General features: G+C 44.0%; 1 protein-coding gene across 9 annotated transcripts in view; it reads left to right on the top strand.

The window, feature by feature from the left end:
* Positions 1-12,637, top strand: part of LOC309371533 (uncharacterized protein) — a 77,227-nt gene extending 64,590 nt beyond the window's left edge. For 7 of the 9 annotated variants that reach the window (XR_014169128.1, XR_014169130.1, XR_014169131.1 and 4 more), the window contains exon 4: positions 11,974-12,637. Coding sequence is in view for 2 of the 9 variants with exons in the window: in XM_081914339.1 (XP_081770465.1) it covers positions 11,974-12,129 (156 nt within the window). In the remaining 7 variants the exon portion in view is untranslated. Of the gene's footprint in view, positions 1-3,866; positions 3,946-5,391; positions 11,843-11,973 lie in introns of those variants that run through there. The other 2 variants (XR_014169133.1, XR_014169129.1) reach the window with 2 other exon arrangements.
* The last annotated feature ends 1,741 nt before the right edge of the window (positions 12,638-14,378 follow it).

The raw sequence follows: 14,378 nt of genomic DNA on the forward strand, positions 1-14,378 counted from the left end.
GCACTGGATTGGCTCCACCAGAGCGTTTGCACCATGCCAACCTCCCCACTGCCTCGCCCCTCCTCTTCTCCTCCCTGGTAATCTGCAGCAACACCGGTGGTGGGAGCTCAGGGAAGCACCGCTGTGCCGCTGACCACTGGGGCTACTTTGCATGTGGAAGGTTCCAAAATTCCTGGTATCTTCAGACAGCTCCTGGAAGGCCTCTTGCCTGAAAACCCTGGAGAACGTCTAGTGGTCAGTGCAGACAATACTGAGCTGGAATGACTAATGTAGTCCTTCCTGCGTGAAATTTAGCCTCTGGGAGTTTAAGCAGATTTGGCACTGCCATACAGCAAAGAAGAAGAAGAAAAGGAGGAGGAGGAGTTTGAATTTGATATCCCGTTTTATCACTCACTACCCAGTGGCGTAGCGTGGGCTGTCAGCACCTGGGACAAGGAAAGTAATTTGCGCCCCCTAACCCGTGGATTTGCGCCCCCTAACCCATGGATTTGCGCCCCCTAACGCTAACCCCCAGATGTTGCACCCGGTGTGGCCGGCCCCCCCCCCCGAACGCCCCACGCTACGCCACTGTCACTACCCGAAGGAGTCTCAAAGTGGCTAACATTCTCCTTTCCCTTCCTCCCCCACAACAAACACTCTGTGAGGTGAGTGGGGCTGAGAGGCTTCAAAGAAGTGTGACTAGCCCAAGGTCACCCAGCAGCGGCATGTGGAGGAGCAGAGACGCGAACCCGGTTCCCCAGATTACGAGTCTATCGCTCTTTACCACTACACCACACTGGCTCTCAGTGGCACAACCTGCTTCTGGGAGCACTGTGTGAGGAAACAGAGAGGTAATGGCAGGAATTGAGGTCTCAGTGGTGAAGCAGAACTGTTTACAGTGTTTCCTGTTTCCTCATCAGGGAAGTGCCATTTGAGGTCCCCTTCAGATTAGCATTGAGCTGGCATTGCCTTTAAAAATGCAACAGAAGACCAGGTTGCATCAAGTGTGACTAGGAAGGGGGAATAAATTTGATTCAGTTTGCATTTTAACAGGAGCATTTCTAATATAGCACACAGACCAAATCTGCCAGCTATCTGCCAAGATTTGCACTTCTCTGAAAGCTGCAAAGCAGTTCTCTGTCCAAAGGTTGTGCACCAAAAAATGCACATATTAGGGGAAAATGAGCACAAATGTGTTATTAGTAGCTTTAAAATGTGTGTATTAGGAGAAATAGGTGCTAAAATGCCGGTCAATTTTTGTGAGGATTTTTAAAACAAATTCAAAGCAGTGCAGAAATGTAGTGAACCAATTTTAAGATTGGAAATATGAGAAACTGGGTGAAACTGAAACTGACAGAGTTGTTCATCCCCAGGTACCTTCAGCTTCTTTTTGGAGAAGGCTGTAGCTCAATAGCAGAGCACCTGCCTGGCATGCAAAAGGTTGTGAATGTCCCTTGCCTAAAACTCTGGGGAGATGCCACCAGTTAGACAACGCTGAGCTAGTTTGGCCAAGAGTTTGACTTTCTATGCTCAAATGCTTCCTGCGTTCCTCTGTTCCAAAACTTGGGAGAGTCACAAGTGGCTCATCTGGACTCTGGGGTACATGTTATGATATATTTTGTCCATTTCTGCTGTGTTCTAAGCACAGCACAGGACCATAAGCTCTGAGAAGAAAGGGAGGCATCAATATCTCTTGTGATGAAAGGCAGGACATAGAAATGACAAATGAAAATTACAAGGGCTGTACCTCAAGGGTAGAGCCAATGCTTTGCATGCAAAAGGTCTCATGTTCGATCCCAGGTAAGACTATCGCCAGGTAAAATGGGGAAAGACTCCTGCCAGCTTCCTACATTCCAATGTAAAAATAAAAGTGACAGTATGATTGGTAGAACCTCACATCAGGAGCATCTTGCGACTGAAGGTCAGTTTGGAATCTGTAGAGAAGGGAAGCCAGTCAGAAGAGGGGAACATGCTGCAAAGGGATGGAGACTGTGACATATTGATGAGCTCTCAGCCAAATTGGGATTTTGGCAGGCAGTTGCCACTATGATAGTAACCTGTGCACAGCCAGGCTTGTGAGCCATCCAGTAGATTCTGAGGACGAATTGCTCGCCATATATCATGGCCTGCTTAATAACCTCTCTCATTTTTAGTGTTCTACACAACTAGTTTGGGGAAAATGACAGGCAGTTTGTTGAGCTCCTGGTGGACTCCAGTACAGTAGTACTTCATGTTATGAATGGGATCCATTCCAGAGGCCTGTCCGTAATGTGAAATGCCTGCAACTCGAAGCGCTGCATCTGCACAGGCGCACGGCATGATTTGGCACTTCTGCACATGTATGAAGCACGATTTAGTGCTTCTGCGCAGTCACAAGTGGTGAAACCTGGAAGTAACCCGTTCCGGTACTTCCGGGTTGCCACAGGACGTAACGCGAAAAGACGCAACATGAAGCGGACGCAACACAAGGTATGACTGCACATAGCTGCTAGGCTTTGTTTGGCTTTGTGGGCCACAAGTCACGCAATTTTGCTCCTGCAACTCAGATGCAGTTACTGTGTGCGCTGAAAAAATGCCTCACCACCACTGCTATCAACATAGGTCGTCGAAAAGGGCATTGTGGCAGGACCCAAAATGAGACCTCTGATCATAAACCCAGCAAAAGCAGGAGATCACCTTAGCAGGAACATTTGATGCAGTGACTTGCAGGAGGCAATGATGGAAGGAGATCTGTGATTGAGAGGTACATCTCACACTGCATTTTGCTTCCTGCGTCACTTGAAAGCCTCAGTTCATCAATTCTGAATAATAGCCATCAGTGGCTATTGAGATCTGTGTTCACATTTAGACTGTGACTCTTCAGTTGTGAGAACAGAATAACGATATGACGCATTTTTGTGATTAAACGGGAATTGTTTATTCATTATAGATTCTGGATTTTGCCCCCTCTTGGGCAAAATATTATAATTGTAATATTAAAGATATGCATTTCTTTCACATTTCCTTCCTGTTTACAATGTGGCCTTAGCCTGCATTCATAAAAAGGTGGTGCAGAAAGTAGATATTGATTACCATTCATTACCTTATACAAAAGAGACCCCAGACAACTAATTATGAATATATAAGAAATGAATACGATCAGTGCATAAAATTTTAAGACAGCACTAAAAAGTGACAATGCACTGAGTTGTTTTTTTAAAAAAATGTATTTCTCCCATGACAACATCAGTATAATCCCCAGAAAAACTGACCAGTTAAAGTAGCCAATGAAAAGGTGCTCTCCAAAGCAACAGAAAACGTACAGCAAACAAATCCCTGGGAGAGGGAGGAAAGTCTTCAGCAGATGCAAAAAGGATGGAAATGTAGGTGCCAGGTGAGTTTCCTTGGGGAGAGTGTTCCATAAACAGGGGGCCACCACAGAAAAGACTCTCTATGATGGCACTTTAAAGTAGGTCTTCCAATGATGAGTTCAGGCTCCATGTAGGCTGATATGGAAATATGTGTTCCATAAGGAACTGGGGTCCAGAGCCATGGAAGGTTTCATAGGTTAAAACTAGCACTGTAGATTAGGCCCAGAAATGTACTGTAAGCCCATCAACAAGATGGGATGCCTTTAAAGCAGTATGAAGAACCTATGGCCCGTCCATTGTTGTTGGACTACAGCTTCTTTCATGTCCAGTCTTCTGGAATGATGGGAATTGTGGTCTAGCCACAGCATATCTGTCCCTGCTCTTCAGAGCTGGATTTGGGTCCTCTGGCTACCCTTATGTTACTATGATTGTCTGAAATAGGACAGTGACTATTGGCTGTTGGCATTTTTGTGAATAATGACAATCCCATTTATATATATATATCGGAAAATTGATTCGTGTTTGACGTCTTTTTAGATATATACCAGTGAATATTCCTGATGTAAAGAGTTTTCAGACATTGCCCAAATGTGTCTGGATTTGCCAATATACACAAGTGAGCATCAACAGCAATGTCTTTTGGATATTCACTGTAGTGCACATGCACACACTGTAAGTACAGAAAAACTAGTAAAAATTCATGAACTTGTCAACCCAGTGCTGTAAAGAGGCATTCTGTTATGCTACAATACTTCTTGAGAAGACAGTGATAGCAAGCCTAAGTTGCCTTGCTAGGAAGTGAGTTTGATTGAGTTCACTGGACATTCTAGCTAAATGAGCTTATTTAGGATCAGGCTAAAATCAAGAAGTCATTCTCATGCAATTTTGGACCTTTTGATGCTAGAGCATTTTTAGCTATTGCACAATACTTCACTAATTGATTTCCTAGTGACAGTGGCATCATATTCCATCTGCATGTAATGGGTTGTGTTGTATCGCATCTAAAATATTAAAGCTTGCAGACAATATAGCCTCACCACTGTCTGCTTATTTTAAAATCTGGCTAGACGTGCACTTCTGCATAATAGCAATGGACAGCTTCCCAAAAAGTATTTTTTGATAAATCCCTTTCACTTTGATTAAGTAAAATTAAAACAAAATGGTCACAGAATGTTGTGTGGGCCTCACATGAAAAAGATGGGGCACTGCAGTGGACACATTTCTGAATTATGATTGACATTTTTAATAAACAAATCTGACTAGATGGTGCTCCCATGCTGGACTTGGTCTGTTTTATTTGCATGGGTCAAGCACATACAGTGGTACCTCGGGTTAAGTACTTAATTCGTTCCAGAGGTCCGTTCTTAACCTGAAACTGTTCTTAATCTGAAGCACCACTTCGGCTAATGGGACCACCCACTGCTGCCGCGCTGCCGGAGCACGATACCTGTTCTCATCCTGAAGCAAAGTTCTTAACCTGAAGCACTATTTCTGGGTTAGGAGAGTCTGTAACCTGAAGCGTATGTAACCTGAAGCGTATGTAACCCAAGGTACCATTGTATTTGAATCTTTCCTACTGAAATTGTTGGGACTTAAAAACACTTAACTTACCTGGATTGTGTCTAAAGGTGGTTTTTAAAATTTAATTAACTGCATCTACTCCTTCTTTGATGTGGTTTCCATCTTTCTTATTGGAACAGCCATGCCCAAGAGAGTTTATAAAATAAATCAGGGAAGTCTGTTCTGAGTCATGATATCAGGAGTGAGCTAGACCCTCATATGCCACCCCTTCTTCAGTTTTATCTGCATTTGTTGAGATTATAATTAATGAATGGTGGATCCATTGCTCAGAGGCGGGCAAGCTACAAGGGTGAGCTGGTCCTTGTTAACAATACAAAGTTATCCAGATGTTGCCTTGTTATAACACATCCCACTGCCACACACACAAAAAACCAATGCTAAGATGCTGGAAATCTATACTGCTGGGCAATTATCATTCTGGCACAGCATATAGACAAATATAGTTGTCGCAAACCAAAGCATTTTAAATTTCTACTTTCAGAATGGCAGAGCCTAGTAAAAGGGAGAAAAGGGCCTCGATTCAAGCAGGAATGGGGAACCTGTCACCTTCCAGAGGCTGTTGGACTACAACACCCTTCATTCCCATGCTGGCTGGGGCTGATGGGAGTTGGAGTCCAACCACATCAAAAGGCCACCACCCCACCCCCGAATTAAAGCATCCTTGACAAGCTGCCTAAGATTTTTACACCTTTGCAGCTAACAGAGTGAAGGCCTGACTGTCTAAATGCTGCACAGACTAAGGCTGCTGTACTCAGAAAATGAAGCTATCAAAGGCAGAACCCCTTCATGTAGATGCATGGCATATATGACATGTTGTGGTTGTGAGGCTGAATTTAATCATTAGCTGATCTGGACATCAGAGAGATCTGATGGGAGAGAGCTGGGGAGCATAATTTTGAATAGGTATGGAACATCTCAGGCTATTCATGTTCCCCAAAGAATCTGGGCCTGTAAATCGTAAGCCAAGCACTGGTGGTGATGATAAAAAATATTATGGTGGGTTTGTTCATAGATGTTGCTTTTCAGCCACACACACAATTCCTCTTCCTCCATTTTGGCTCCCATGCATGCCTACCCTTCCAGGTCTGGACATTAGACGAATCCTCTGGATAGTAGGTCCACCATAGAATCAATCACCCTTATTGGTGTTGTGTTCTCCCTTGCTGGATGTCTTGAAGCAGAGGCAGAAGAGATATCTGTTGGAATTAGCTCTGGATTTGCCACCTCAGACAGAGGCTTAGACTACTGCCAAGCAGCCTATAAGGCTTTGTTTAACTCTGTGCTTTTCTTCTAATTTTTAATTGCAAATATAGCAGAAAAGAGGAGACAACGTCATTTCCCATTAACAATAAGAATAACCCACCAATCTTACTTTAAACATAGACATTACTATACACCCAAATTGGTATCCAAAAGAGATTGTTGATTATTAAGATAGATGTTCAACTGTGGAAGGACCACTGAGGAATGGATGGTGGGTCTTCACCTTTCCAACCTTGAAGCACAAGTCTCTTTGCAACCATAAGGACTCACAAGCGCCACTTTTTAATGCCTTGATCAATGCATACATTTTACCATTATATTACTGGTTTCTTTGTTGCAGTTGTAACAGGTGTAGAAACTCATGCATGGTGCAGAGAAACTGAATAGAGAAAATGTTCTCTTGCACCCTCATAACACTAGAACTTATAGACATCCTTTGAAGCTGAGTGTTGGAAGACTTAAGACGGACAAAAGAAAATCCTTCTTCACACAGCACATCGTTAAGACTATGGAATTTGCTCCCCCAAGAAGTGATGGCCACCAACTTGGATGGCTTCAAAAGAGGATTGGACAAATTCAGTGCTTTTTTTTCCCTAGAAAAAGAGGTGCCGGAACTCACCATGAACGCCTCGCTTGTTCTCTGATAATTGCTATGGCACCCATCTGAGAGGTGCCGGAATTATGTTCCATCGAGTTCCAGCTGAAAAAAAAGCCCTGGACAAATTTATGGTTATCAATCACTCATGACCACAACTGCTGTCTTCTTCCTCCTCTATCAGAGTCACTATGGAGTGGCCGCTGAGACCATATAACACCAGTCCTGAAAGACGTACATTGGCTCCCAGGACGTTTCCAAGCACAATTCAAAGTGTTGGTGCTGACTTTTAAAGTCTTAAACAGCCTCGACCCAGTACAGTGGTACCTCGGGTTACAGAAGCTTCAGGTTACAGACACTTCAGGTTAGAGATTCCGCTAACCCAGAAATAGTACCTCGGGTTAAGAACTTTGCTTCAGGATGAGAACAGAAATTGCACGGTGGCAGCATGGTGGCAGCGGGAGGCCCCATTAGCTAAAGTGGTACCTCAGGTGAAGAACAGTTTCAGGTTAAGAACGGACCTCCAGAATGAATTAGGTTCTTAACCTGAGGTACCACTGTATACCTGAAGGAGGGTCTCCACCCCCATCATTCAGCCCAGACACTGAGGTCCAGCTTGGAGGGTCTTCTGGCGGTTCCCTCACTGCAAGAAATGAGGTTACAGGGAACCAGGCAGAGGGCCTTCTCAGTAGTGGCACCTGCCCTGTGGAATGCCCTCCCATCAAATGTCAAGGAAATAAACAACTATCGGACTTTTAGAAGACATCTGAAAGCAGCCCTGTTTAGGGAAGTTTTTAATGTTTGATCTTTTATCATGTTTTTAATATTCTGGTGGGAGCCGCCCAGAGTGGCTGGGGAAACCCAGCCAGATGGGTGGGGTATAAATATATCATCATCATCATCATCATCATCATCATCATCATCATCCTCATTATGCCTATGGATGCCAATGGTTGGAAATCACAAGTGGAGAGAGTGCTGTCATGCTCGGGTCCTTTTCCCCCACATCCTGTAGCCATCTGGTTGGCCCTTGGGAGAGCAGGATGTTGGAAAGGATGTTCCTATTTTCATTGGAGAAATGTTGGAGGGTATGCTAGGTGGGCCATTGACATGATCCAACAGGCTCTTCTTATGTCCTTAATGCAATGAAGATGAAAAAAAAATACCTTCTTAGCAGCGCATGTCGTAGTGATCTTAAAAGTAAGAAGGCGAAGCTCATCAAGAAGCTTGGAAAACAGAGGAATAGTGATCAAAGTGTCTTTGATTCAGTACCTTTCACTTTATGAAGCTGACTGTATTCCTTGATTTTTTTATTGATACCTCCCCACTAACTTTGAAGAGTCGGTCCATCTAAGTATTATTGCGCAAGAAGTGGGGAAATGGCTGTCACAATTGCATTTACTCAATATTCATAAATCACTTCTCAAAAAGATGATTCCCTGCCTCGGCCCTCTGGCTCATTCAGCCAGTCCAGTTCCCATCGGCAATTGTCTAAGGCAGATTGATGTGGCGGTGGCAGAGAAGAGGTGCAGCCTGCTGTTCTTCACGCAGATTTGTCCTCTGCCTCTGTTCCTCTTGGCCAGCTCACATGGCTCCTTCCACGTTGCACAGAGCAAACCGTGATAGATTTGAGCAAACGAGTAATGCAATTCAAGTGCAGCTTGCCAAGCACCACTGAAACACAAGGCTGTCACACCTTGTGAAGAATTAGGGGACAGCAAGGGAAGCTTAGCATGCAGCACCATGAAAATGAATGTCTTTAAATATATCTTAATATCACAGTGGGATTGACAGCTCTAATATGAGATTGCATTTCTTTTTTTAATGTAAAAGATTTAATTCCAGGGGGGCACCCAGGCTGCAACCAGTTGAAGTATGGTGAGATTAAAAATATATATAATTATGATCTTCTTAAATGATGCTCTGGGCGGGGAATCAGCAAGAATAAGAAGACATTTTCTTCTAGACTGCTAAATAGCTTTTGTTTAACCCCTACTATTGCATCAAACTTCATAGTCCTAATCCTACTAATCAGACACCCTCCCACCCAACCACCCACTTCTATTTCATGTTGCTATAGCCTCTTCTCAATCTGGTTTATGTTATTCATTTAGATTGAAGCGTAGTCATTAAACAGTTGTGCTTTTTTGATTAATTATATATGAGAAATTAGGGAATCTGTCCATTTCATTTTCTTGCTTTTCCAATCTTTTCAGCTGTCCTAATTTCACATCAGTTTGTGATGTTTTTATTTTTAAACGTCCTCATGAAAATGTGCACACATTTTTGCAAGCAGTTTTCTTGAAATGGCTTCTCTATGCTAACCAGGAAGTCCTGTCTACAGTTCAACGGAATGACTCTTCCTATCTCTGCGTCTGTGACCTCCTGGGTGATGCAGACGCCATTAGGCAGTTCAATGTGCATGTGTACTCTGTTCATTTCCCTCCTTCCCATTTCTGCCTCCTGTGTGGCCCCAGGCACTGGCAACCCATGCTACATCACTGCCAGAGGGTAGTAAGTTGAGTGAGAGAGTGTTGTGATCAGGATGCAGGCCTTACATTGCATGCAAGTCTCTTCTAAATGAACTAGATCCATGATCTCCAGTGATGCTACCAAACACTAAAGGATCAAAAGGAAGCTGCCCTGAGCAGACAGGGTGCAGGCGATGTGATTGCGGTGAGGATTCCACATTTCTCTCATGTATAGAAACAATTATGGAATAGAAGGGTATTATAAATTTCATCCCTATTTCACAGCCCTTGATACGAATCTGAAAACAAATTTTTGATTTATTAATGCCATCCACGCCACTTCCCAGACAAAGGAACTGGACAGGGGGGAAAAGAGAGGCTGCAATTCTGTGCTCCAAATAGCGTTCTGAAAGCCTCTGGGTATTTTTTAATATCACGCTTCTCAATGTTAATCTCTAAAGATCACTGAACTTGCATTAAATCTACAGATAAATAATGTTACATGGTATTACGGAGGTGATAAAATGTGGAAAGCTGCCGTAACCTTCTAGGTGGATTTTCATGTCTAGGAAAGAGGAACTCTACAATGTTGGACTGCCATTTGCAGGTGGGGGCAATCTGTCAGTACAAAGGAATAATGTAAGGGCATTTAGCAAGTTCCTCTCTTTTGTGCTATTGGGTGGGCTTAACCCACAGGTCTCTAGGACTCATGGCCTGCCAAGGCAAAAGCAGCTTACCAACCCTAGACTGGGGCTTGCTGGGTCTTTCACAATAACACCTTTTTTTCTGTTCCAGGCAGGCTGTAAAACCAGTTTTCACTGAGCCTTTGGTAAATGGCAGGTGGCTCTCAAAAATGGGAGCTTTGAATGGGGGCTGCTTTAATAAAAGCAGTGGTGTTCACAATTTCCAGCCCCACTCCCGCTTTGAATAATTGTCCCACCCCTAAGGGAGGACTGAGCTCTGTTCCACTCCAGGAACCGAGTTGGGATCACATGAGCCTGAAACTCACCATGACTTGAACCTGATAACTAAACCAGGGCTGGGCAATGTGGTGACCTGCAGATGTTCAGAACCAGCCAGTATGGCCACCGGTTACAAAACATGGGAGCTGTAGCATCTGGAGAGTACCATGAAGTCTACCTCTCAACTAAACCATGGTTTGGGTCAGATGTGATGACCCAGTGGCCCTCTGTATTTTCTTGGACACCGATTCCCATCAGCCGTAGCTAGCATGGCCAAGAGTTGGGGATGATGGGAGTTCTAGTCCAACAAATTCTGGAGGGCCACAGGTTTCCCCATCCAGGTTTAGGTGATTATCAGCATCAACAGTGAATGTTGCCTAAATAGGAATTAACCATGTTCACTTGAAGACAGGTCTGGCCCACTGATGAGGCAGGGCAAGGCATCTGCCTTGAGTGGCAGAAGCCCAAGAGGTGTGATCCACCTCAACTCCACTGCCCTTCCCACTATCTCCTCCTTCAGCTGTGGCACCATTTTCCACCTTGGTCTCATGGAGTGCATGACCTCTTATCAGACTTTGGTGAGATCTCATCAGATCTCACCGGAAGTCAGTGCCGCTGTGGGTGCTTCTCAGGTGCCGCCCCACAACACAGGTAAGATGGGCACAGTGTTGGTGGCAGGGCAGCATTAAGCAGGGGTGGCAACATGTTCCAGTTTTGCCTCAGGTGGTAAAACGGGATGTGTTCCCCCTGCCTGAGGGTGTCTGAAAAGTGAGGGAATATGCTGGTGTGCCCAGATATTCAGAAAATCCACCAGATGTTATCAACATTCAGCTTTGAACATTGACATTAACCGAATGCTGGGCATGCACTGTAACACACACACTGTTTGCTTTTTGTCTATATATTGTGTGTATTTGGGCAGATATCCAAAAAGTGTGTGTTGTCCTTTTAGAAGTAGCGTGACCAACACATTATTTTTCTGTGATTCAAGCCGGGGAAATCAGAATCTCTTTACTTAGCTTCGGGCTGATTCCCGAAGAACTTGCTACACACCTTCTTGTTTATCAGCTTCCTCTTTAAAAAGCCAGTGCAGAAGATGAAGGCATGTGGACTTTTTGAAATCACATGTGGTGATGTGGTCTATGGATGTTTATCAGACCTATAACAGCCAGGGGTGATTATACTTCTCTCTCTCTCTCTCTCTCTCTCTCTCTCTCTCTCTCTCTCTCTCTCTCTCTCTGCAGTTTGCTTGGCTTTTTTAAAGAAGTGTTTTTCTTTTCCTTTTAACAAAATCAAATTTTGATCCCAATACCTGAATTCCACATACAGTGTGATAAAATCAATATACATCTCTACAAAAGCTGGCAGTTTCTGGATTTTATTCCCTGCACATTTTCAGATATTCCCTCCCCTCTTCCCATGCTCTCATTCTCCCCCCCCCCCAAATACAGGCATAAATGGTGAAACTAATAATACTGTGGCATTCATCACTATCTAGCTAAAGACTAAGCAAAGTTTAGTACATAGTAAGCTAATAACGGGGGAGAAAAAATGAAAATGAAAGCTTCCCCTGCTATTGAGAAAGGGGGGGGGCTAATGCAAGAGACACCAGATCAATATGAGTAGACCTGAGTTGAAAAAGACAAGATTTAAGATCATATCTGAAAGAACTTATTGACTTAGCTTTTCTAAACAGAATGCAAGATGTGGGGTGAATAACAAACAAATAAATGCATGCGTTGCACAAATCTTTAGCCTGTGTTTTCTTGCAGCCAATAGGATGCCTCCCTGATCTTCTGAAGCCAACAGCACAACTTCCACAATGGGAGAAGGCCCCAGTAAACACACCACCTTCACCACTTCTAAATCATCAAGGGAATTTTCAAACCAATCAGTCAGTTCATCAGTCAGTTCATTCAGGGCTCTGAAGTTCCACACTTGGAGCCAGTTTGCAGAGATGTCCACAACTAGGAGCTTATGAAGACTATTCTGGTGAGCCCATGATAGGGCAATAGCCTCAGGTGGGGCTGAAAGGGGATGATGGAGAGCAGGAGCTGTAAGATGAGATGGGGGGTTGGGAAAGACAAGAGGTGATTTTTCCCCGCTGGTGAGAACAGAAGGATGCAAAAACGGTGTTTCGGACTTTGATGCCTTGATCCTGAGAGACATTGCACTGACATGTGATGCATAAGCAGGAAAAGACGCAAACTTGCAGCCCTCCCTACCTGATTTCTGCACGGAGAAAAACAAAATTCCGCAATGAAAATTAATTAGAAAAAGTAAGTGCATTTGTGAACATCTGTGTTTTTCTATGTTTTAGCATGTTTCCATTAGCTCCTGGAAGAAACACAAAGCACTCGTTCTGGCCAGTGACCGAAATAAATTGATTTATTCATTCATTCACACAAAGCACTGGAACACCTTGAGTAGTAGAATCATAGAGTTGGAAGGGACTCCCAAGTTCTATACCTGATGCTGGCTTGTGAGAGATCAACCCAGATGTTTTCAGCTTTATCTCTGAATCCTTAAGGACTAGATTTGCTTTAAAGATTTGTGACAAATCCAAAATTCTGCACTGGCTCAAAATTGTGCATTCAGGCCTGCTCCCTAGGAGAAGTATACATTCAGCTACACCACTGTAAGAGCATGGTGACAATCTGGTCCAAAGGTGCCATGCAAAGTGAGTTTGTTCAGCTCTGATTGGGCAGGTGCTTATTTGACTTGCATCCTGTCCACAGGATCAGAGCCTCACAAGCTGGTGCTTTTGTTCAGCACCAGGTTACACCCTCTATTCCTTTTAAGCAGCATAGAACAAAGGGCACCCTGGCCAGGTTTCGAGCTGGCTCAGGATTTTGGGTGGTTCCTGATGAAGACAAAGGGAAATGACTCCCACTTTGCCAATAAGCAATGTGGCAAACACAACCAACCAGGAACTGTGGGAAGGGTCACAGCAGAAATACATGCTTCGCACACACAAAATCCCAGATTTGGTTTCTGGAGTCTCCAGTTTTCTTTTGAGATGATGGAGCTTTTGAGAGAGCCCAAGACTCCAGGGAGCTGCTACCAACCAAGGAGAGCTCCTCAACCAAGGGTCCTCTAGATGTTTTAGATGGCAGCCCCAGACAGGAATTTCAGTGACACTCAAGCATAACTTCCTGGTGGATTCTGTCCAGTGGATCAGATGTATGTGTCTCCTGCCCAGCCACTCTCAAAGCACCCTTCAGCTTATCTAGTAGTAGACCCAGCCCCATCTGCCCTCCTATTGCATGATGTTTCACCAGCATCTCTGGTTTGTTTACATCACACTCTGCTAGGCTATGTGAACTAGCTATGCTAGTCATACTTTACTGTGACTGATCATCTGGGGGGTGGGCAGGCTGGTTGGATTATCGGGCTGCAGGATCAAAGCATCATGGTGTTGTTGTTGTTTTTAAAAGGGGGAACTGGGCCACTCTTTAAATAACTCTCATTTGTTAGGATGGCACCACAAAGTCTGCTTCCAAATGAGCAGAAGAGAGACAGAAATAAAGTGGAGTTGTCATGGGCAATGGTGATTGTTTAACACAAATTGATTTAAGGCAGAAATAATAAGAAGCAGAGGGAACAATGATGAGAAATGGAGGAGCCTGGTGCAGAGGCAGAGGAGCAGATAGACAAGAAGCGGGGGGAGGGAGGAGGAGTTTGATTCAGCAAGTGCAAAGGCAGAATTGTGTTCTCTGGGGGGCAATGCTCAGCTTATGCTGTCTCTGTTTTAATATGTTGTGAAATGTGTGCAGTCAACTATTGACAGATGACCATTGCAGCACACTGGATTGTGAATCAGATTGGGATCAGGGACAACTTGATGCAAACCCAATCAGTCCTGAACCTTCCTTGGACCAGTCCCTGCCTCTGTCTCCCTAGCAGGGCTGTATTGAGAACAAAACACATCGTATCCTGAGCAATTATTCCAAATATTGTCAATACTAAATGTGATTATTGCAAACCTTTTGTTTTTACAATCTATACCAGCAGCTAAAGAAGCTGCAACCAGCTTTTGCTTCCTTACACTGGCATTTCAATATTGTAAATAGTTGCACTGAATAAAGATCTTTGTACACCCGAAGTGGTACTCACCTTACTTTTGCTTCATTGTTAAGATCTCTGGATCTTTGGAATCCCTGTTGTCATGAATTTT

Source organism: Podarcis melisellensis, assembly GCF_964234715.1.
Source record: "Podarcis melisellensis genome assembly, chromosome: 6".
NCBI classification, from domain to species: domain Eukaryota; kingdom Metazoa; phylum Chordata; class Lepidosauria; order Squamata; family Lacertidae; genus Podarcis; species Podarcis melisellensis.